The 25,634-nt window shown below is 37.5% G+C and overlaps 1 protein-coding gene across 1 annotated transcript in view; it reads right to left on the bottom strand.

Annotated features, from left to right (window-relative positions):
• OTOG (otogelin) overlaps positions 1-25,634 on the bottom strand; it is a 93,430-nt gene that overhangs the window by 58,390 nt on the left and 9,406 nt on the right. Inside the window, exons 7-23 of the mRNA XM_066187638.1 lie at positions 25,145-25,263; positions 24,559-24,764; positions 22,834-22,964; positions 21,866-21,972; positions 20,848-20,957; positions 19,927-20,052; positions 17,881-17,989; positions 16,999-17,045; positions 16,305-16,450; positions 10,593-10,725; positions 9,448-9,625; positions 7,561-7,685; positions 6,430-6,642; positions 4,687-4,852; positions 4,104-4,178; positions 1,618-1,661; positions 1,010-1,163 (exon numbers count right to left, since the gene is read on the bottom strand). Of these exons, the coding sequence (XP_066043735.1) occupies positions 1,010-1,163; positions 1,618-1,661; positions 4,104-4,178; positions 4,687-4,852; positions 6,430-6,642; positions 7,561-7,685; positions 9,448-9,625; positions 10,593-10,725; positions 16,305-16,450; positions 16,999-17,045; positions 17,881-17,989; positions 19,927-20,052; positions 20,848-20,957; positions 21,866-21,972; positions 22,834-22,964; positions 24,559-24,764; positions 25,145-25,263 (2,189 nt within the window). The remainder of the gene's footprint in view (positions 1-1,009; positions 1,164-1,617; positions 1,662-4,103; positions 4,179-4,686; positions 4,853-6,429; positions 6,643-7,560; positions 7,686-9,447; positions 9,626-10,592; positions 10,726-16,304; positions 16,451-16,998; positions 17,046-17,880; positions 17,990-19,926; positions 20,053-20,847; positions 20,958-21,865; positions 21,973-22,833; positions 22,965-24,558; positions 24,765-25,144; positions 25,264-25,634) is intronic.

Genomic DNA, 25,634 nt, shown 5'->3' with positions numbered 1-25,634 from the left:
GACACTGACTCTCCCAATGCTAAAAAATAAATGTAATTGCTTACACTCTAGACTTAAATTACACCAGGAAGCAGTAGAGAACACAAATTCAGAGGTTATGCACAGCAAAACAGCAGAGAATAAAAAGTTGGTATGATCTGAGTTGCCGCCCATATAGTGCTGCTGAAGGCAGTTTTGAAGTATGTCAACCCAGTCCAAGAGGGTGAATTTTTGCAATTCTGAAAATATCAGCCTCCAGTTAATTTCAAAGTCTACCTTAGCACTGCATTTTTCAACATGGTACCATACTGTGAGTTCCACCAATTACAGGTTCCATTTCATATTAACCATTTCATGTTTCTGAGTATTAAAGTAAAATCCCAAAATCCTGAGTAGCAATATTTTATCATGAGAGAGAAACATCTACACTTCAGTCAGTACAAATGCACAAACTTCAACTGAGCTATTTCAACAGTTCAAATGATTTCAGAGTTATAACACTAAAAAGCTTCAGGCTATGTGCTTAAGAAACTAAATTTCATCAAGAAAAGCATAACTTAAAAACATTATTGTTATTTTTATAATCAAAATTCTCTCAACAATACAGTGCTTGATTCCACAGCAGCTCATCTGTACACTATCAGCATAAATCCCCAAGATTTAAGAGATCCTTTTGCGGGAAAAAGCACTGAAAATTATGCCGATGAATAAATAAACTTGTGTCTCTCAGCCAAATATTCAAATAAGAGGTTAGATATTTTAAAAAATCTAGTTAAACATGGTTCTGCTGTAACACACAGACTGAATAATTTTATTTCAATGCCATCTCTATATTCTTGGGGTTTTGATCATATTATTATGAAGTATTTAACTCCACTTGTCTCTTGGTTTAGCATTTATTATGACTTCAACAGCCAGTAACAGCCTTCACAAGTTCAATGCTCAGCCTTTGATATCTCAAACTGTCCAAGAGGAATTAGTTACTCAATCATGTTTGTGCACCAAAATATGCAAACCTGTCTGTACTCACCCTGGTGGGCAAACACAACCTGACACACAAGGAAGGTGTGCTGAGAAAGTGAGGTTTAGCAGCTGATTCTCACAAGTCCTCTCTCTGCTGAGCTCAGGATTCACTTGTGGATTACTGCAGTTAATATAAATCTGTCCAACTGGGCAGCTGTGGGCTGGGGGAAAAAAAATGACAAATGCTTTAGTCTTCATACCTGAAATGTTGTATTCTGCAAATAAGGATTTGTAACACAAATTATAACATCCAGCAACAGTAGTAACATTCAGTTGCCTTTCCTCATTATTTGGGGCAAAGCTAACCTTTGTTTGCCTTATTGAAGGTCTACTGTTTATCATGCAGCTAAGCTTATCTGCATTAGCAATCAAAAATTAGTATTTTAAAGTACGGGGGGAAAAAAGTTGTTCAGATTAAACAGTATTTTGAACAGTTAGGCTGGTACAAAGCAGGAGCATTACTTTCAAACACACAAATATATAATTATGGATTCCCTCCCAGAAGTTCATTTGTACACATTGCACTATCTTCTAGTTCAGACAAAGGGTTCCACAGAGACTGGAGGAAATGTATTCACTGAACCTGAAATATCTTTTCCCTCTCTCTTCACTCACCCATTATGTTGTTGTCACAGTTCATCACACCATCCCTGCAATGGCTGCAATAGAAATACACAAAGATGTACTGAGAGTCAGGAAGATCTAAAATATTAATATATTCTATTTAGTAATGCAGAATAAGTCAATAGAAAATAATTTATAAATGTTTACACTGAACATAATAACTGCGGATAAAGTGTAAATTGCCTTAACACATGAAGAACATTAGTTAAACTTCAAACTTCTGCTTTATGCATAATGTTATTACGAGTTAAGATGCATGGGCTGACAAAAAAAAAATATATGCAGGAATATGCCCCCATACTGCTCCCCAAAACACATTTCCCCTCCATGAAACAATTCAAAACTGCATAAAACTCAACCTAACAGGATCCTGTATGCAGGGAAGCACTGAGAAACCTAACACTGTCTTCTCCTTTCTAATTTGAGCCAAAATAGTCTGGTACTTCTCTGAAATGGCAGCAGCTCCTATTGCAACTCATTGTCAGGGGAAAACTGTAGCAGCGCTGGCTGAGATACAGGTCCTGGTCTTCACTAGAGAACCTGAGGCCATGAAATCCAGCACTGTTCTCCCATTCTTTTGCCATGGCTAAAGCATCCTCAGGACTCCTTCTGTTGGTCAGCAGATTCAAAATCAAATAGTGTATGTGCTACAGCCTCCCTGTGGACACATTTGGAGTTGTGTATGGACCTCAAAGCCCTGCAGGAAAAGTGCTCAAGGGCTGAACAGTACCATGCAGGCAAGAGGAAAAAGAGTGCCAAAGGGAACTGAGAGGGAGGCAACTCAAAGGCTGATACAACACCAATGAAAATACTTTAAAGAACTTGTTGAAAGCAACAGAGCAGAAAAGCTATTCCATAGACAAGAAATTCCAGTTTGAAAGTGGAAAGCTCCGAATTGAGAGCAATAAAGGATGGGGAGGATATAATAAAGATCATATTTTTTTCTAATAGTAAGTGACAGATAAAGGCTCCCTCATAGTATTTTTTTCCAGTTCATCCACACGTATTCCTACATGATTCCTAATGTATTACTTAGCACAAGGCAATTCACAGGAGCTGACAGTCTGTACCTCTACATTTGAAAGCCTTTCCTCTCCACTGATCTATATATAGCCTTATTAAGAAAACACCTCAAGTAAAAATCATGACTAAATGGGAGACACGGATCTCTAATTCTAGCTAAGTTCTAGTAGTTATAAACCAGTAGATTTTAATTCTATTAGCAAACATAAGCTGCCAGATGCCAAACAATTCCACTGAAATCAACAAAGCAGATTTTTACCTGCAGCAATTTCAAAGAAACTACATTTGTGGACCATCACATGATACACACGTCCATCACATGGGTCAGAAAAATTACCTGAACTAGACCTTTAAGGAGGATTAAAGATTTACCAGGATAAGCCCCTTCTCTTGACTGCCAGGGCTGTTTGTCACGTTTTGTAAACAAAAACACCTTGGCGGGGGCAGGCGACAGCGCACCCAGCCTTTGCAGGGCCCCATATGCACAACGGGCACACTCCAGGGAACCTGCCCTAAGGTAAAAATATAAGCTAACTTGATGAGTAAGGTATCAATTTATAATAATCACTATTTATGGACTGCTGACAAGAGCGAGAAGGGGTTTGTGTGTGCTTACTAAGTGCCCCCACTGCAATAGGAGTCTGACAACACCAATCTCTAATATGGCCTTTGTTAACAAAGTGCTGCACTGATCTATCACAGACATGATTTGGTCTGCTCTGCTTTTAATTAAGTGCTGTAACAACTGATACAGGCAGTGAAAGCTCAGATATTATTTCTGAAAGCTTGTTATTTACAGAACTTGTCATCCACATTACCCAACCTCCAGACAGAAGTAACTGTTGAAAAGGATGCATCTGGCAGGAGCCAGGATCATCTAACAAGCTTTCTTCTTTAATGTCATGACTGCAATGATGCAAATGGAAGAGCAAGAGGACAAGAACAAATGCCAAATGTAAGGAGCAATAACAGAGATGCTTATTTACCATTGGCTGCAGCTGAGAGTTTTTTGTGTTGTTTCTTAGTTGATAAAAGCCACATTGCTGTTTTACAATGATTCTATACTAGTGGAAGAGGGATTCTTAATAATTCTTCATAAATGGATTAGAATCTGGTAAAGGGAAGGAGGAGAATAGCAATGAAGATCTATGGACAGTCAGGAAATGTCTGAACTTTTCTGGAGCTCTCCACATTAGCATGGACATAATAAATTATTGTGACTTTTCTTTCTGTGCTGCACTTCAATATATTGCGTTACAAAGAACAGCAGCCTGAAAAGCCTAAGTTCTAAAGGACCTTTGTCAAACACAGAAAACTGATGCAGGTTTACTTGGTAGGTTTCATTAAGAAGTAACTAAAACAACAAAAAAGAAAACCCAACAAACTAGCCAAAATGATTTCATAGAGCTCCTAAAGTGACACAATTTATGTGAAAGCACAATTTTGTATCTTACCATTTGCCTAAAGATGTCATGACATTTTTGCCAGGGGGATAGTCAATTCCTTGAAAATAACATGGGCATTCATTTCTGCAATAGAGGAAAAACATGTAACTGAGTAATCCAAACCGGAAGAAAAAAAAAAAAAAAAAGGACAGCGTTCCCACTGACTTAACTGCTGTTCAAATTTCAGTTGCTGTGTTGGTTTTAGTGAGGTTTTTTTGGTTAGCCAGTGGTTTTGTCGTTCAGGGTTGTTTGGTTTTTTTTTTAATGCAGGAAATTGATCTCAATACTGCCATATAACTCAAACACATTTCAAACCAATTCAGTAGGAAAATGGAAGCTTATGTTTTGTATCTTTACATGCCAAAAACCAGAGAGGATGTAACAACTAGCGCTGATGACGTCAGATGAGCGTCCATGTTATAGAAAAGCTGTTTTTGATCAACACAGACATCAGTCCTGTATAATTGTAAGAGACCTTGTCAAGTTAACAGACGCGTATCATCTACAAGGGTACAAGTTAATTAGCTTTCCACTCAGACTTGCAAATGTGGTGGTCTGAAACACTGACTATCAGAACTGCAACTTTACCCACCTCTGTAGGCATCGCTCAGTCTTGGTATCCAAATACATTCCAGGGGGACAAGCACAGCCTTCAACACAATCACTGCTGCATGTCTCTGGCACAGACAGGGCTTGGCAGGTTCTGCCACAGGTAGATACACAAGTACTGTACTCCTTTGTGTCTTCACATGAAAGAGCTGTCCAAACGAAACAAATCTCTCAAATTACGCTGCAAGAGACTCAAGTACCTCCCAACAGTTTTCTGATAAACATCTCCATTCTTTCGTTCCCAATCACACTAAATTCCACTAAAATTGCTATCTTGGCATTATGCTGTGTAAACTACACAGATGTAAATCCACAGTAATAACAAGTGCAATGAGTCTGGGCAGTTAATCCAGATTTACACGGTGGAAACTGAACAGCTGAAGCCTCTTTGCTTCTAACTCTGAAAATACTTGGCACTCATGCATGGGCTTTTGGAAATGCACAACACCTTAAAAAAAAAACTTCAAAACTTTAAATAAAACACATGTACTTCATAGATACCATATCATATTAAATTTTCATTTATATATATATTTCTGTCTCTTATAAAGCTCAACTAAAAAAGACTGAAGTTCTTGAAATACTAACAGATTCACATATTTTAAATGCCACAAGCACGACTTTTTAAACATACAATAACAAAACTATACTTGTTTGCAGAAAAGTAAAATAAAATCAAATGGCTTGAATGACTCATTCAATCATAAGTGGACACAGCCATTCATACCATAATAAATGCAAACAAGGCAGTCTTGTCAGATATACAGACAAATACTCCAGCTTGAGATGCTTAAGCTGAACCAACTTAATCCTCTTTATCATGCAGTACAACATGGATAATTCATGATGTGATGACAACTGCTAAATGTTAAGTTCTTGAACGCTCCTTAGAAAAGATTCTCAGACTCATTAATAGAGTCAGACCCACATCAAGGGTGTCAGTTTTAGGTTGTTTGACAGGATTTCCAATTCTCTACTTTTTTAAAATGTATGTGAGGGCCCAACATGCCCTGCCAATATCTTTCACATCTCTAAAAATTAACATAAACTAAAGAATTTAATATTATCCTTTGCTTGTGAGGTTTTATAGAGTAGATAACAGATGTTACCTTTATCTATAAAGATACATATATTCTATATTCTTCTATTCATTTTAAACTAAACAGCAATACCAAGTTTCAACACTTGCTTCAGCACTTTGCGTATTTCGGGGTCACTGACAGTAAGAGAATAAACCAAGAGATTGTCAGACAGCAGAAGTCGACAGTAATCCAACTAAAACTGCTAAATGCCATCATTCTTCATCCTGCTCATTTAAAGAATCTGATAAATCTAGCATCTACAAGGAAAAGAAATCTATTTATGCAGTTCATGAATAATACCTATATGGTATGAGATATGCAATGCCATATAATAAGGACAGACATATTTTGAATTCTGCATACATTTGAAGCCCTCCAAATACTTAAAAATATTTGTAATGTTTCATAAGTCAAAGAACTACAGAAAGTAAACTACAAAGGAAAAAATCCTCTAACAACACTGGGACAAATTCTGCCTTGACAGAAATTTCTTTAAAAATTAACCTTGTCCTGTATGCAAAAGGTCATGCTAGACTTAATCCTTTTCTCATTTAAAAGATCATATTGATTTAATTTTGTTTTCTGATTGTCTCTAAAGTCCTCAGGCAGTAATTATTTAAGTCTAGAAGTGAAAGGAAACTCACCACAGTCTGGAACAACTCCTCTGAAATCTATTACAACTCCAAACCTTCGGCAATGATGGGCATAATGGGCCAGAGCAGAGCAAAAACAAGTCTGTCCACATTTGCAAGTGTCTCTTCTGCACTGCTCAAAATAGGGAACAGGACTCAAATAGGGGTAGCATGGAGCAAAAAGATCTTTCGTAAGGATGCTACAAGCTTCCGCTGCATAAGAGGCTACACAAAAAACAGATTAAAAACTGTTTCAGTGAGGGAGTTCAAAGAGACTTGGAACAAAAAGTGTCTTCTATACAATGCAACCAATCATGGTTACATACTATTGGCACATAAATCTTTTTATCTTTGATATCTATACAGCTGTGCAGAAGGACTACCATTCATGTCCCAATCTGTTACCAAGAAGGCAGCTTTTTAGCACTGCACATTGTGTAAATACTCAAAAGACAGGTGATGTAGCAGAAGACATGACAATTCCCTAGCCGAAATTACAGGGAAAACCTTAGCATGTCTTAAACCTCTATGTCTTTACAAGTGTTTAGTGTCCAATACAAAAAGTGGTAGGAATTGTGAAATAGATATAACTGATGATCTACAAAATTCATCATTATTAAAGGATGACTTAGTGACCATCTGTGATCCTCATGGCATCAACCACCTGCATACAATCCCAAGTGGGCCCTTTCAGCTAAATCTATAGGCTGGCAGTGTGTAAGCATCTTTCTACTTTCTCTATCATTCTCTTCCATAGTAGACAAATAAATCAAGCATTTAGGGTTTTTTCAGCATTCTCAGAAATAAATACTGCAATAGTTTTGAGTCTCCATCTTAACTAGCAGCATCACCAATACAAGACATTCTACCAAACTTTAATGAGCGTCTAACTTCACACAGTGAAATTGCAAACAAGAAATAAAAATTACATATTTCAAACACCTCTGCAAGTATTACAAAATCCTCAGACAATCCACAATGTGATTTTTTTCTAAGGGATTGAACTCGGCTGCCGCCCCCTAAGTACTAATTTCTTTAATGGGTAAGACTTGTTATTACTGTACCTGATCCAGCTAGGAAAACAGGAACAGATGTACTAAGTAGAAATGAATTTGTCAATAAGAATTTGCCCTCACTGCCCACCTGCCTGCAGATGAACATCACATGGATCCACCTGTGAATTATCATGCACAAGAACACACGCCGATGAAGTTTTCCATGTGTTTCCGAACAGCTCCGGAGTGCTTTCTGTTACTCCAACTGGAGATCTTTTACAAAACAGAAGTCAGTCAGAAAAGGTATAGTGAATTTGCAGAACGGTCTCAGTTCTTACACCCTCTGATTCAAGCTCCTCTTTCACTATTCCATGTTCTCATTCACTCGCCCATAAAACTGTTATCATAAGTTTCAGGACTTCTCTTTTTTTGGCAGGTAGAGGCCCAGAAAAAAAGAAGATGTTCCCTAGAGCCTTTTTAAGGAAGAAAAGACCAAAATAGACAAAATTCCATTTCTATAAGAGAGCAGGGAACATCACTGTCCTGACAGTTTAAATTCCCTTATTTATCCTTTTGGTTCCTTAGTGATAGCAAATCCATTTTTAATCTCTCTTCTGCCTATACTTTCCTGTCTGTTGCTGATTTCCCAGGCTCTTTATTCCTTGCAGGAAAGAGAAAAGAAACTCAAGCCTCCAGAAATATAACTGCAAAAGCAATTGAAGAGATACCTTTGAGGCTTAGGTAATAGAAGCTGAACAATAAAGACTTTGATCAACATAACCAAGGCACAGTAATGTTGTACAAAGAGAATGATCAAAACTGTGCATTTAAATATGGAGTGTCATACTTGAGGGAATGGATTGCATTAGGCACGCTGTCAGGAGTATTGCCACTGGTAAAGCAGCTGGGAGTGACGGTGTTGCAAAAGACACCACTGCCTATGGCAAGCCTCCCAAATCTGCTGCGGATCAGGTTGTTGATGCCTTGATACCATAGTCTGTGTCATGTCTCAGCACAATTTTTAAGACCCCAGGTTTAAGGGGTTTTTTTACAAATATCAACTATTGTAGAGCTCCTCATTTGCATGAGAGTAATCCAAAGACTGTAGTCAACAATACGCTGCAAAACTACCCGTCAAACAAAGAAATATCTTAAGTAGTTTTACATAAATAATATCTCCTCTTTGAAATGCTGTCTATGTATTTCCTAGTCTCATTATAAATAATAGTCTGATGATACCTTTTAATCTGTAATACAGAAACTGTTCAAAATTCCATTGGTATGTTTGTGTATCTGTCTTTTTAAATGGGATCTATAATGGAAAGCTTTTCCATTTTTCAATTAGTTTTGATTTAGAAAAATTCCAGCTGTTCTGAGAGCATAAATTTCTTCTATTATTTCCTTTTTTTATCCTGTCATGTCCTAAATTGTGTTCTTCTCCCAGCTCCATTAGGTAACTCTAATCCACTGGAAGGCAATTTGTTCTTTAGTGTCTGTGAAAAATGTGGCAAAGAAACTGGGCAAACAGCAGCTTTGACTATGGTGCTTGGGCAGCTCTGGCCACCTCTCCCTGCACCACAATGAAGGGAAGCTCAGGCAGCAGCCTGCTCCTGTTGCTGGTCTGCAGGCACTGAACAATGAAGGCTCTGTTAGAGACAGTAGATTAGGGCTCACAGGAGAAAATAGGAGCTGGAAAGAGACAAGAGTCTTGCAGAGAGGCAGAAAGTTCCTTATATAGGCCACTCTGTATTTTGGACAACATTTTTCTGGAAAAAAAGCCCTTGTGTATCATATGTATTCCACCAGAACTTTATATTAAAACATTTTGAGCAAAACCTAGCTTGATATCCTGTACTTAAAGCTACAGATTTTCTGTTAGCAAACTGAACCCTACTATCTATCTCACTAATGAAAAACTTCAAAATAAATTTTCTTGGTATCTCTCTATCCTTTCAGCTTCAGTACACACTCAATCTACCACTCTAAATACAGATATTCATATACTGGCAGACAGAAATCTTGCAGCTCTGCATACAAAAAATCATCCTCTGTGTTTCCATTGAAGGTTCCACAAAGGCCCACAGTGTCGTCCTTCCACCGTTCATCCACTTGAAGGTAAAGCCTCAGCCCTTCTCTGTCATAGAGGATCTGCAATCCAATCTGTGTCTTTACTTGCAGAAATACAGAGGAGAGTTTCCTTATTTCAAATAACTCTGCAGAGTAAAAACAGAGATTGTTGAAAGGCAAAGGAAACCAGCTTGAAATTTACATTTTGTTTCGTGTCATTTTGTGGTGTTGGTTTATATCACTTTTATGTAAGTTTTTTTCCCTACTAAGGCCCTATTTTCCTCTAAACATTTCTCATTAAAGGTTATACTGATTCAAACTTAAAGAACAAAACAAGAAACTTGTGAGACTTACCACACTTTTTTAAAATGCTTTGAGAGTTCACTGAAATATCCACAAGGGTAAACTAAATCAAACCAACATAAAGATAAAAACATTGCAGAACATTTTTTGTAGACAAACTAATCCTAAAACCATGAACATGATTCCTATATCAAAACCCTCTGTGAAACTCCCGAAGAGCCAAGGCCTTGCAGACATCAAGTGTATTAATGATTTGCACATAAAGCTCTCATTAAAGATAACACTAAATCTCAGTCATATACTCCTATGCAGAATTCCAGACACCTTCAGGGCAGATTGATTTAAAAACTCAGAGCAAAAAGAAATAAAGTGGGTTTTTTGTCTGAAAATCTGTAGCTCATCTCTAAGGGGCAGTAGGGTTCTTTCTGCTTAAATTTATGTGAGTTGCTTACAAAAATGGGAGAAGAAATGATTCAATTCAAGAATCAGAGGGAAGAAATTCCCCTCAGGCAAGAACTAAAAAACCTTGCAAATGTGAGGGATGGCATTTGGACTTGTTAAAATAAACAAAATCTTAATGTAAGAGACAACTGGCTAAAGCAGCTACTGCACAACTCCAACCATTAGCATAAAAAGTACATCAAAATTAATTTGTAAAGCATTTAATAAGAAATAACAATATTGACACTAAAATATGCCTTTTAACTTCAGTATGTTAGCAATATTGACAGTATCACAACAGGCACAAATGTCATTGAAATATCGCCCGAGTGTTCGACAAGAGTTATATGCTTATGTATCGCTCCTTACCATCTGCATAAGGCAGGTTAATTTTGTACTGGTCATAGATCAAAACATCTCCTGAATGAGTCAGGGTCACTTGCCTCTTGGGGTCCTGCTTAAGAATAAGGCTGACAGATTGGATACATGATCCATCCTGGTTCTGCAAGTGAGAGCAAAGCAAACAAGAAAAGTTATACTTAGCGGCGACTGAAAATTGTAAGATATACACTGCTTCTTAGCAGAGTGCACTTACAAAACATGCACCTTTACAGCTAAGTAAGAAAAAACAGTATTTTGAATTACTTCCCATACGTGTGTAATATTAACACTAACTTGCAATGCAAACACAGCGCAGAAGTGGGAGTTGGAAAGAGAAATTTGAACAACTCACACACAGCTTAGTACCAAGACACACACAATCCATGAGAGATACTGATTAAAGACCCACTGAGGCTCAGTTGATGCTCACTAACAATGTTGCATTATCTGCAGAGCAGTGCATCAAACTCCAGATTTGTATTTTAATGTGTTCTGATATACCAGGTTCTTTTAAAGCATATTTTAAGACATAAAATTCTTTTAAAGGCAAACATTAATGAAAGACAGAAACATCTTGTGAATAATTATTTAAAACAGCACTAAAGTTCATTCTTTCTGATGGGAGCTGTAGAGTAGAGCATGTTCATAAGCTCTGTGGATGAGTATTGGTGTAAGAAAAGCAGCATCATGCCAGCATATAACATCACAACACCCAACTGACCCAGCTGGCTTATTGCTGCTACTATTGCTTATTCTTATTTGCATTTCACTTCTCCAAGTCAAAATGTCACATGGAAAAACACATGAGTAGGAATACTGCATTGCAGTCTGGATGAAACATTCCTAAAAAAAAAAAAAATCCTAGACCAAACCTATTTACTTTTTTTACACCCACACTCTTCACTGAAACTTAATTGTCAACAGTATCAGAAGCAGCTAATTAACTGAAATCTACAACAAATACACCTCTATTAAGTAACACGGAAATAAGTCAAAGAGGTGATTAGCAGAAGTGAGTGACAGTAAAAACTTTCAGGACAGGACTTCCACTTTCCAGAGTAACTACAGGTACTTTGGATTCCAGTGTCAATACGGAAAGAATGCCTGGTAAAGCATTATATTAATTACAGTAGATTGACAGATTTTTCTTAACAGGATGAATTTGATCACTATTTAATTTTTTAAAAACAGAAATGTTCTACGAAAGAGAATCAGGCACAGAGGTGGATGGAGATGACTTGAACTTCCCCATGTCAGCATTGACCTTGCTACATGCTAAAAGACATAAGAATCCCAGTCTACATTTTACTCTCTCATTGATCTAAAAGGAAATTAGGTTTCTGATGTTCCTACTACACTCAAATCTCTTTATTACGGCTTGAGACACTGGCTTAGTGTGGCTGGATAAAGCTAAGAGACTGTTCATTCCCTGCCATCTACAGATGAAAGAGGGAAGCACCCAACACCAGTTTCTTCTGTTCAGCCTCCTTCACTGCAAGACCTTGTAACTATTTAAAAGCTATTCCAGAACAATGACAAAAATTGCGTCCACTCTTGTCATGCTATTTGTACATTTTACTCTCACCTCAGTTACGTGTCTTTGATGTCTGAATGTCACAACAAAAACATCTCTCTCATCAACACCATTTTGAGCACAAATTCAAAACAGTCTTAGATGCCAAAACTTACACAGACATGTCTGAATTCACTTGGTCAAAGAGCAGTCTAGGTCTGCTAGGAAAATTCGACATTGATTGGATCGGGAACTGTGCTGCAGCCAAGCAATAACCACCAGAGGTGTAGAAGGCTGCGTTGTTTAGTCCCACTGCCTCCAATGAGGGCATGACTAACTATGAAACAGTATAGTTTTAAGCATCTTCAGTGCTGAAAGAGGCACTGAAAAACATATAGTCAAGGTAACTTTTGGATAGTTGCATGAAGATCAAAATTATACGGTGAATAGCACCATTCACGGTGTAGAGATCGGAATGTTCAGCTCAAAAGATTTACACTTTTATTCAACTCTCTGACTTTCACTGGGACTTGTCTAATACTGGGCAAGTGTTGCCCTGCTTGTTGAAAACCATTCCTGGAGCTGCAAGGGTCTCTGGACAGTAAGTACCTTGTGGCTCTTCCAGATGCTGGACTAGAAGCAGAGCAGATCATCTCTCAGCTCTTCAAATAGCATGGACACAAGTACACATAGTGGTGTGTAAAGATTAAGAACTACATGCAGAATTTCCCTCTCTCTAGATAATAATGTAACAGTGATCTTTCACTAGCAGGTAAAATGAGAAAACTCAAAAATAAGAAATTATAAAATTAACTGGAGATATTTCATGAGCTCAACCAGCTCTCCTGGAGTGACAGTGAAGACACATATGTGCCTTGTGAACCCATGCACTTGTAGCTTATCATGCTGTCTTGCCTCTTTATTAAGAAATTAGGTTTCTGTGCATTTGATTCAGTAACAATGGCTACAAATTGACAATATTGTTGGTCTTTTAAAAAGCTGAAAATAAAAGAATGGCAGGTGGGTGGCATGAAGAGCAGAGGTGAACCAAGAATACAACCCTCCATAGTATATACATTACTCCACAGTAGCCACAAAGCTTTATTATTCCTTCAGGCTTAAACTGAAGGAGAAATTCTGCCTGACAATTGTCCTCTGTTCCAATAGACTGTTTCTTTCACAGCACTGCCCCTGCCAGCTTTTGGCAGGTGTTTTCACAGGGACGGCCATTTCTCTCACTAGGCACTTAGAAAAAAAAATTCTATGTTCAGAAGACCTTCTCATCATACAAACTACAAAGCCAGTGAGGCTGTCACCTGAAACTCAGATAAGGTTAAGCTGTGCTGATCACTTGACTGATTCTCCTTCCAGAAAGTGCTTAAACAAAATTTCACATCGTTTTGAAATAACTTGTTGCCTGATGACTGTTTATGTCACCAACTCTAAGGCTCAGGATGACTGGATTCTTTGTGATTCAGAAAGCTAAAATCTCCCCAAGTATTTTCTTTCCACATTTTCTAGTCTGCTTGAATGAGATGGGAGTGATAAGGCTTTTTTAAAGAAGCATGTAAAATCTCAAACCATCAAGAAATATGAGATTCCACATTACCAATCTTTTAGCTTCCCATTTCAATTCATTAATTTTAATAAATGGGAAAAAAAAGAAAATGGAGGGTGCCTGGGGAACTGAAAAGCAGCTCTTCTGCCAAGTTGTACCAGCTGGTTGATAATTAGACACTTGAATAGCTGCACTGAAGCCCCACATTCTTGCATTATACTACAAAAAACATTCTCACTACTCTCTTACCACCTGTACACTGATAATTAAACTAGCAGCACGTAGCCCTGGGACATATCCCATAATCCTCTGATTACCCGCCTGATTGTTAACATCCAGAATGCTTTACTCAGACCTCTGGAAAATCTATACTTATTAGGGACTGATCAGGTTACCTTTGTTAAAGGCTAGGTGAAGTATGAAGCCCAACATACAGTAAAAGTCAAGAGAATCTTTTTTCACCTACAAACCACCTGGACACAGAGACAGATTAGGCAAAGTTACTAAGTCAGGCTGAAGAAGAATGCAAGAGTTACTGCAAGGCACTCTGCAGTCTCACCAGGGTGGCAGAAAGCCAACTAGTTTGGTTATCACTTTCCCCAACAAAAATTACCCACAATAACCAAAAAGCACAATTCTGTCTGTTTTTTTACACAGAGAGAAGTGTTCCTAACACAAGGGAATGAGACACACATGCATACTCTGCCCATTACCATAACAGATATTTGCTCTGTTGATGGGCTTTTCAACAGGTCAGGCTGCAAGATACCTTGCTGTGAGCTGCTGCAAGAAGTCACTTTGGCCTCAACTCCCCTTTGATAAAAAGTTGCCTGGACAGTTTCTCTGGGGATGTCCTTTGCTTTGCTTCCACAATATAATACAGCAATACTATGCACAACCACCTTTCTCAAGCATCTTGGACTCTGCAAAATTCTAAAACCATGACAGTGACTGAACAGATGCATGCCCATGCTTATGTTTTGTTTCACAGCTACTCCTTTTTCTTTTTTCATTGGGATGGTACTAACTTAATCAGCTCTTCAGGATTCCAGGGTTAGCACAGAATGAAGCCAACCCAACTTGCTAAAATAAAACCAAGCTAACTAAAATATGCACTTGAAGTGGGGAATTGTAACAACAACCAAACACATCTTGAAATAGCCTCAATCTTCCGATAAACTACAAATACTAGCAGGATCACAAGCATAATGCACACAGAAGTTAAAGCCTACAAGTTTTTTAAATGTGCATGTTCTTCCCACAGCCCTCATTGTAACACTTCTATGTCAAAGAGCTAAAGACTGTTAGAGTGTTATACAGCAATTTTACTTGCTACCCAGGAATCCACTTTTTCAATAGCGGCAGCTTCTAGGCCCTGTCACGTATCTCACCTGTAATCCTGATATGCTTCTCCTAGGAATCATAGGAGACACATTTATTTGTGAATCATCAAACTTCAAAATGTATTTGGTCTCTATCCGGTTAAGCTATTTTTTTTACCACCCAAATTCTATCACTGAGATGAGGAAACTCCCTGCACTCAAGTCTCCTATCTCTTACCTGGACTGCAAATAAATAATTACTATTATAATAAACTTGTCACTGCAACTTTATCCTAACTTTCTACTGAAGTCTTTTCTGTCATCCAGAGAAGTAGGTTAAAATACAGAAATAGAAAATGACTACTGAAATATGCCTTTAGAAAGTGCATCACAACTTATATAACCATTTCATTTCCCCAAGGAAATCTCAAGTGCATGAACAATAGAAACTGCAGAGAAGAGTGACTGCAATCATTAATATAAAAGGACTTATAGAATCATACATTTACTTAGAACACAAAAGAAACCTAATGTAGTTACCTCCACAGAAGTACAAAGCAATGGCGCTAAATCTGATGTTATGTGATATTATATAATAACGTGGGCCTAACATATATAGATGGTCTAGAATTAAAGCAAAGTCATATTTAAGGTGATACACACTTCAAATGTCTTTACAGTTGCTTCTAAATAAGAATTATTACAGTAGACCATTGGAGACAGAACATAAATCTGGCCAAGATACAAACTCCTTCTCCAACTGGGAGTCCAGCAGCTTGGTAATCATGACTTTAATATCAATGTGGGCCAAATCCTGCCCTTACATGCACATGTAGAACTCAGTGAGAAAAGCCTGATTCCAGAAAACAGCTAAGCTCAGTCACCTGCACTTCCCATACCATGTATGTATTTTTGAGATCTGTTTTATCTTGACATAACTTCCTGAAAAATATAAGCCCTATCAAGACTGTGAAAAAAATGAAATTCTGTAGTCAAAAACCTTACCAGTGTTCCATACCTCACACATAGTTTTTTAAATACATGCTCAGAAATGCACATAAAAAAATAAAGGAAAGAATGCGTCTTGGACATAAGGCAGACAAAATATTTGATGATGCCTGTGGACAGCATCAGAAACTTTCAAATATAAAATAGGACCATCCTTAGAATAGCCTTTCATAGCACCCTTAGTATCAGCTATACACATGCCCACGCTTGTAGCTTGCTTTTCTTCTTAAATGCTTTTTTTCCCCTCAATTAATAGACCTTTCAGGATATAAATGCTACAAGAAGGCTGCAAGTCCCACCTGTCCACAAGGAGCATTTTGCAGGGATATAGTGAACATTCCAGATGTGCGGCTCTTTGCCAGGATATATTGGCAGGTGGCTTGGAAAGTGTATCTGCGCCCATCAAAGGTCATGAAGTGAGTGTCTCCTGAAACTGAGCAGTCAGCTGGAAAACATAATAAATAATACACCTCAATACGTAGCAAAGACAGCATACCCTCTGCAATTATTACTGCTGTAGCATTCATACACTCTGTTACATTCTATAATTCATAAAACCGTATTTTTATTACAACCAGTTATTAGGAACACATTTAGGAACTCGAACTTTTCCTTGCTTTTGTTATGGAGTTCCTATCTGATGCCAGGCCAGGATACCTGAACAGCTCCTCCCCTAGAAGGAGGCAATAATATCTGTCATCCTTATAGTAAGGGCATTTGATTTGTGGCTCTTAAAACTGATTTTCAGAAACATTAACACATTTAACTGATAAGATAAATTTTAATATGTAATCTACTTTTAATATGTAATCTACTTTTAATATGTAATCTACTGAGTGTGTAGATTGAAATAAAAATGCAAATTACATAATGAAATGTCATATTAAAATCTAAAAGTAATATTCACTGAAGTAAGAATTGAGCTATCAAACAGTTAGGAATTAAAGATTTTGTTAAGTTGTTAAGTAAGTTTGTTAAGTATTCAAGACATACCTGGACATGTAAAATTTGTACAGATCCACTTTCCTCCAATGCAGGTGCTGAAATCAAAACAAAGTTTTCAAACTTTTATTCTGTGAATTATACACAGCTGTCCCTCAGTGGTTCTTCCTGGATTCCTTCTGTATGGGATGAGCACCAAGTGTCTTGAGTCTTACAAAAGGTTACAACAGAGTTATCACTGTCTTTTGAGTGACTGGAAGCTTATCATAAGGACATGATCACGTGAAATTTCATCCATGCATCCAGTATCCCTATCATTTCTTTTTAGCTCCTTAATAACCATTAGAAAAATTAAGGACTAGTAACAATAAAAAGAATAAACACAAGCAATATGAATCTTATGACTTTTAAAGATAAGAATTGCTGGGGAGAAGAAAAAGCTGCACATCTGCAAGCACATCCATTTTCTTAAGTTAAGGTGATCCAAATAAAAAGCACTTTCTCTTTCTACAAATTTTTCTTTCCACTTCAGAAAATTAACTTAGAAAGTCCGAAACAGCAGCTTAATATCACAATTACATTAGGATCTTTATGTCCAAGTGAGACAACACAAACAGGAGGCAAAGTCAGCGTAGTTCTCCTGTTAAGATTTTGAATTCTAGATTCTTTTCCTTTTTAAGGGAGTTCAAAGTGAAAAAAGCACTAAATATTACAGTATTCTCTGCAATATTTGTAGTTTTCTCTTCTTCTACATTGATAGCTTAATAGTTTATCTTTTCCGTAATCGCAAAACATACAGAGAACAACCATTTTTTATGTAGAAACAGTGAGCATTTATCAAGTTTATCCAATTTCTAACTGAAATAGGCCTTGAAGAAGCTGTTTCTTATGATCATTAAAGGATCTGGTTCACAATGTAACAAGAAAAATTACCAGTTATTGCATTCTTCATAAACCACTGAACCCATTTCAAAGAAACTTCCATGGTAGTCACAAGGACAGTCCATAGGCTTAACACACAATTCATTTTCATAAATTAAGCCTGGAAGAAACAAAAATAACAAGAAAAAAGTGAAATATCCATGACAATGGCTGACAGAGTACTAACAATCAGATTCAAAAACACCACCAATTCTTATTCATGTATAATAAATCTCTAGAATATTCATTAGTCATTTTCACCAAAAGAAGTGCATTTGAATTATATTTAAAAATTTTATTTCAGGGATCAAGTCACGAAATTTCTTGAGATACAATAAACATAGTGCAAATAACAAATATTCAGTTCCTGGGTGGGAGGGAGTGGAAACCACATACACAGAAAATCACAAACCCAAACATAGAGTCCCATTCTGCTTTGAGTCCCTTTGACTTATTTTTTTAACACATTTACAAATCTTTTCCTCTATGCTCCTCATTTTACTGATTCTTTTTCTTTGCCTTTTTTCTCATTATTACTATAATTGTTATTATTCTTTTCTGACCAGGGGACCAGAAGAAAAAAAAAATGCTTAACCAAACCATCAAAGGCATAATTTATGACAAATATGATTAAACTTATAAATAATCAGGGTACATTTAAGAGGAAGGACTGGAAAATCCATGGCATGACTTTCTTTGTCCTCTTTTAGATAGAATTCTGTAGTCAACAGAAGCCAATAACTAGGAGAAAACTCATATCAATAGATAGATATCTATATCTGTTTTGGTGATGAGGTCAAAGTTTTGCTGCAGACCACACTGCTAAATACCTCACTTGCCAGAATCATATGACAATCTACAAACCTCAGAATCAAAACCTGGTTTTGGCCACAGGAATGAATTTTAATTCATGGTTTTGAGCTTTTCTAAGCACCCTAACCAGGAAAAAAATACAATAAAAAAAACCCAAGCCACCAAAATAATCTTCCCCAAACCAACAAAAATCAATCAGCAACCACCACAATGAGGAGGATGCCTGCCCTGTAACAACAGAGCAAACCCTCTTTTTCACTGAAATTGCGTAGCTCTACAGCCAGAACATGGATCTTAGCTGAAACCTATCCCTACTTTTTATAGGGAGGAAAAGGCTGTTGTCAGTAAGGAAAACAAGGTCAGCTACCCACTCAGTTTATAAAGAGAACCTCCTTTTAACCTTATCAGGTCATAGAAGGATGTTATCTTGGGTTGCAATATATAACCAAAAATGTGTGTTCTATTTTCCATCTGTTGAAACCGGCCGGGGAGGTGTTTTCTTTCTCTCTTGTATAACCCATTCCTCATAACTCCAGGGGGGAGGGGACAGGTGCCTTCTGTTTATGGCCCAGCTGTTAAAACCAGGCGGAGCAATGTTCCTTATCTCTTCCATGACCCATCCTCCCTGCGGGAGATATATCTGCTGTTAATGGGCCATTAATGCTCATCACAGAACAGATAAAATTACATCATTCCATTGTGAGATGCTCCACCCAGTGGGAAGAGCCAAGCATTCCTACCTAGATAAAAACTGGGAGTCGGAAACAGCAAGGCAGCCTGTTTTCCACTGGATTCCAGAGGAAGACACAACCCATCTCACTACCACTGGACCCTTCTAGAAGATCATCTCTACTCCAACAGAACCACACCTGTTACTCCAGGAGGATTTATTTGGTCTGCTTCCAGCACGCTGTCCAACAGGGTATCAGGTCATACTTCTAGGGTTTCTAGGATTTTAGTTCATTTGTTTGTTTTCTTGTTTTTTTTCTACTACTACATTTGTATTTTTTTTTTAATACTCCTAGTAAAGAGCTATTATTACTTTTCCAAAATCTTTGCCTGAAAGACCCCAATCACAAAATTAAAATAATTTGGAGGGAAGCGGTTTACATTCTCCATATCAAGTGGAGCTCCAGCTTTCCCTGGCAGATACCTGTCTTTCCAAACCAAGAGAGAAGTAAACTTGGGGAGGAACTGTGTGGATGCTGCATGGAATCAGGTGTGTACCTGAGACGCCAAACTCACCATCGGGGCAGTAGCAGCCATCAATGCAGTGAAGCTCACTGCCAATGCACTGGGATTGTTGGTGACATGAAACAGGGCAGCAGTTGATGCATTCACTGTAGGTCAAGGGTTCAGCACAGGTAATGACTGAAATATAGGAACAGGCAGAGAAATGAAAATGTGTAGAGCTCCTGTCGCAGGGCTTAAATGGATTGTGTGTGTTTCTTTCAGTTATGTATCTCGTCAGTTGAGTAGCTGGTCTCTAGATAAACATTTTGTAAAACAATGGCTTTCCTAACACACAGAGGATTCATACATATTTACATATTCACGTTCTCTCCATTAAAGGTGCATTAAGAAGGAATAATCTTAAATTACACTTTCGCACAGTAGAGCTATTTAGATTCTCAGACCATTATCAGAAACAGTCAGGACACCCATTAACAGAGATTTCTGGAACCACAGTGGAAATCTGCTGTCATGGATGACAGAACAGTTTTGGTCCTGTGTTCTAGGCAGGTGAACAAATTAGACAATTTTTTTCAAACTTACATTATCTGACTTGTAAGATAAAGTCTTATGCAAGTGCAATTTAAATTTATTCTTAAAACTAGTGACACACATTTTATATATCACAAAGCCATAAAGACTTTGGCAATATTTGAAAGAGTAGCTCTGTGAAAATAAAAGTGGTTAATAAGCTTAAAGAATCACATTGTAATAAGCTTACTCCTTAAAAAAATTCAGTATAAACTGCACATATCAAAGAGAAAACCCATTGCATTTTTGTAGCCTTGAAGTGAGTCTGACTCACTTAATAGCTTCATCAAGAGTTATATGAGACCAAAATTGAGAAAGGGGAAGTAGTAAAACTATGAAAGGCACCCTTTTCAAAATACATGGACCAAGCAGCATTTCCAAGTGCAACAGCAAAGGCATTACCACACTGCTGGAAGTGCACACGCCATCCATGGAGTGGCTTTCCTGCCTGGGCACACGCTCTGGCATACTCAGTGAGTGCTCGACACCAAGTTGCGTCATCAGCTGCTGACCTTACACAAATAAAAAGTGACATATTATTTTGTACCTCCATTCAAACACACACTCAACCTCATGAATGCTCCTGTGTTGCATTCATCCATGCTGGTTGAACCTACTTTCATAATGTTCTAAGTACTGTGCTGTTGGACTAGGTTAAAAGTCTTAAAAGGATAAAAACTTTCTGCCACCCTTGAAGAGAGCTCATCAATATAAGTGTCGATACATTTGAGACCTGACATTATTTTTCTGAATAAATCCCCAAAAGACTGAATAAATCCTTGTACAGCAGTATAAGGAGCCTTCAATAAAGGTCTTGATTTTTACAGAAGGAGTAAGATCCTGCAGAAAACTTTCAAGTGTAAAATTTCTACCAGTGAGCCACCAGGGTACAAGAAATGGAAATTATCTCCTGAGCTGTCTTATTTTTTTTAATTTGACTAGTCAAAACTGCTCAGACCAGGAGTACAGCAAGTTATGAAATGTTAACATAAATTCAAATGCCTATCAAATTCCTCTTTTCAATGGTACCATACAGCTTGCAGAAGCCAAACTGACCCATCCACTATGACTTTCATTATAGCAAGAAGGCTTCAATATGGCAGAAAGCACTTAAAGATGTTGCATACTCAGAATCAAAACAGATGAAATATTCAAGGGATAGACTAACACAACTGGAAAATATCTGGGCCTGACTTTGGTCATTCTTATACCAAAGAAATCAGGAACAACCCCACCGCATTCCACAGCAGTAAAACTAGAACAAGTGAGAAAAGCAAGATAACAAAACAATGTCAGATAAAAACGTGCATGCAGAGAAAGTCACGGAACAGTTAATTTAACATTTATAATTCATTCTTATGATAGCAGGGCGATGGTTTTTTTATAACAGCTTTGGAATCAACAAAAAAAATTCACTTACATGCAGAGATCGTTTGTGCAGCTTGCCATAAAAGAAAGAGGACTCACATACTCATGACATTGTTTAAATGGGGGATGTAACAGGATATTACACAGAGCATATGCCCTCTGAAATGAAAGAGACAGCTATTGTAATGAGGTTTTCAATAATAAACATAAGCAGAATAAAATAGAATGCTGTGGAAAATCAGAATAGACATCTGTCTGTGTCTAGGAATCACTTTTCTCTCACCAAATAGAAGCAGTCTTTAGCAACACATTATGTTTCATATCAGAGTTTCCATAACATTGAATCTTTTATCCAAGGTCATACCCGTGGTAGTAAAACATATCCCTTCCCCAAAAAGGGCACAGATAATTCTGCAACTAAGCCAAGATGACCTGAAAAAAGCCTTCATTTTAATTGAATTACACAGTAAAAAGCAACAGAAATAAACCATAGCCGGCATCTGCTTTAGTTTCAAAGCACTTTAATTTAAGGGTTATATCCTGAAAATACTAATTAAAAGGCAAAATTACTTCAAAGTATTGGAAAAAGGCAACAATAATTCTCTTTTTAAACATTGGCAAATGAACTGTGCTCTGACTCTGATTTTGCCTCCCTGATTCTTTCTATCCTTCCTATGGATAAGTTCTAGAATAATCCCATATTTTACAACTTGTCACTCATTGAACGTCATAGTCAAACACTTCTATTGGCTGCTATGCAGACAGTATATTTGAAAAGATAAGGAATTAAATACAGAATAAAAGGGGGGCAGGGGGCAGTGGGGTGATGAGAGGACAAGGGAAGACTTGCTGCAGCAAGCGTTTTAATTAATGTCTCCCAATAAAAGATGGGACTATTTCCAGTCTCCTTCAAAGCATTAAAAGTTTTCAAGTTATTCACTGAAAATTAAAATTAAGTCAAATTCTTGCTCCAGTTAGAATCACCAGCTATGGCAATAACCCTTTTGTGTTGATCCAAACCTGCAGAGATTCACGGCTTTGTGTCAGGCACGGTGGCTCATTGAGAAGAGATTTATCCCAGTTGTGTGTTCCTTGTGGAGGATTTTCCTGCCAGCTCTCTACAAATTCTGTTACATCATCTGTCAGTTTTCCTAGACAAGACACACACATACACAGAGTCACACAGTGACTTAAAAGAACAACCATGTTTCTATAGGATTTCCCAGGAAAACATTTCAAAAACCAAAGCACATCAAGAAGAGAACATCTAACCCTTCCTACTACTAAGTGAATCAGCTGAAATCAATCTGGTCCTTTCAAGAAGGCAAAAATACTTTTAAAAGGAACTACAGAAGGGGGCTCTCAGATAGCAGAAAGCGGCTTACTCAAGCAATTTGGCAAGGAATGGATTTAAGGGAGAAGGACCGTGCCTGCCTTAGTCCATCAATGGAATAAAGGAAAGAAAAGCTTGAATAAAAATAATAATACATAGGTCTATGCTGCTACTTTGTAAAAAGTTCCCAACAGGGATTCATTCTAAAACCCAAGAAAGACGGGGCATTCCTAGGTCACTGCAATGGTGCAAAATGGTTGTCTGAAGTAGCCACACACAGGTGTGACCCTTATTTAAGTAGAAATGTCCATACTAGGGTTAAACCAACAAATCCATCATTATTATTATCCACCTGGGACATGTGATACTGATCACTGCTTGGATTACCCACAAATACATATCTTGCCACATCTTTACTACTACTGCTCCCCAAGCCAAGTGGGTGCTCATGCATAGTGAATCCACTTGTGCTACAAATGCAGCTTTAAGGGATGGAGACGCTGAGGAAGGTGAGAGGAGAGGGAAAAGTCTCTGGGGAAATGACCCCTTGATCTTAGTATAAACAACTCGATTTAGTGAGCAAAGTACCAGTGGGGGTAATGACTGTTAACAGTGCAGGGCTGGTGCTTTCTGAAACTGAGTGGAATGCATGAACAACAGAGGAAGCCACATCCACTCTGAGCTTTGAAGTGGTGCTCCACAGAAATATCCTCAAGTTAAAGAGGAGGAGCCAACAGTTAAACAGCCCAAAGCAATGATTTCCCACAGTTTTTATGGCCTCACTTGAGATACTTTTCAAGGGACCTGATTTTTCCTCCTGCTTTTTTCTTACTCATTTTATAGATCTCTTCACTCACTATTTACTGAAATCCAAGCCTTTTGGAAGTGTCTAAAGCTGACATTGAAAGATCACTGATGATTTCTGAAAGTGTTAGCACATATGAAAGGCCAGATCAAACAGGATTTGACAGTTTTTATTAATTTTATTTACTAATTATTGATTTATTTCCAAAAGCAGTACCTCGGGCTTCAACAGGCCGCAAAATTTCTAGAAGGGCAGTGAATATTTAAAAACAGATTTAACCTTTCAGGTCCCAGGAAAATGAAATACAAATACCATTGTAGGTAATTGAGTAAGACAGCTTTGAGATCTTCTTCCCTAGAGCCCCACCTATATTGAAATTGGTCCTTTTCACTAAATATCATTCAGCAGAAGTATTTCCATATCATATTTTCCTTTTCAAAAGTCACCCATCTTAGATTCAATCAGCATTACAACAGAAACTAAGCAAAGTAATCTATGTCACCAAAAAACAAATAAACAAACAAACAAAGCCCACCAACCAACCAAAACAAAAAACCAAAACCAAAACCCACCACATTTCACAACAGCTAGTATCTTAAATACTCACCATAACTAGTCTCCAGATCATCCTGCAGAATAGCATTATTGTTTCCACACAGTCCGTGGGTTTTGCCCAGGTACTCTGGTGCCATTTTGATGTACACTGCAGATGTACCATCCCAAGCCAGGGTAAAGGCATACTGGTGCCTGACCAGGAAGTATCCAGCTAGTTTCTGGATGTGTAAGTTTCCAATAACATAAGGTAATTGTACTCTGGCACAACACACAGAAGCAAAAATAATATCACATTATTAAATGTAACCATTAAAAACAAATTACTTGCTGATGCTTTCCTCATACAACTGAAAATCCCTGATGTAAATATTGAATAACTCCACAAAACCAGATGAATTTGCAAATAACAAATAGCGAAAATCATGAATGCCAATGATTATACTTAATTCTATGTACCATTTATTTAAGTATCACCTTTCTCAGACACTACTCTGTAAATGGAAATTAATTATTGCACCAGCAGTCTGGATGTTTTCTCAGCCTATCAAGGAATAAGTTTACAACTCTGTTATCAAAATGGTACCATGATATTAATTCCAGTGTAACCACAGCTTCATTAGAAACATGACTGCAATTACCCAAATCCTTTGTACGTGACTTCGCTGCTCATCTTTATCTGTTCATCTCCAGAAAAGAATAAACTAATGGACCTTTTGCAGGAATAAGGAGAAGAATGACATTCAGGATCATTATTCACCTGCCAAATAAAATCACAAAGTCAATGTTTTAATCAAATTCTTTGTAATAAACACATAACAGAACTATAACCCCCAAATCTGCACTCAGCATGGGAACAAGAAGTTTGGTCCCCTCTTGTGGAAAAAACTGAGCAGTGTTTCCATAGACATGGTCACGGAGTGGTCTTTTCACAGCCTTGAGTGAACAAAGCAGGCCTTGGAAAGACACACATCAGTCTTATTCCAGCCATTTACATTCTATGCTATGGTCCCTGGTAACCCACATCATGTTAAAATCACATCTAGGTTCAATTTTACAACCCCCTATTATCATCTCAAGTTATTTTTAATCTCTTTAAATTAATACATCATAAATATGCACAACAACAGT

Source organism: Chamaea fasciata, unplaced genomic scaffold (genome assembly GCF_029207755.1).
Source record: "Chamaea fasciata isolate MVZ Bird 193981 ecotype frontalis unplaced genomic scaffold, bChaFas1.0.hap1 SCAF_7, whole genome shotgun sequence".
Lineage (NCBI taxonomy): Eukaryota > Metazoa > Chordata > Aves > Passeriformes > Sylviidae > Chamaea > Chamaea fasciata.
The sequence above is the reverse complement of the archived record's forward strand: the minus strand, read 5'-3'. Positions and strand labels throughout refer to the sequence as shown.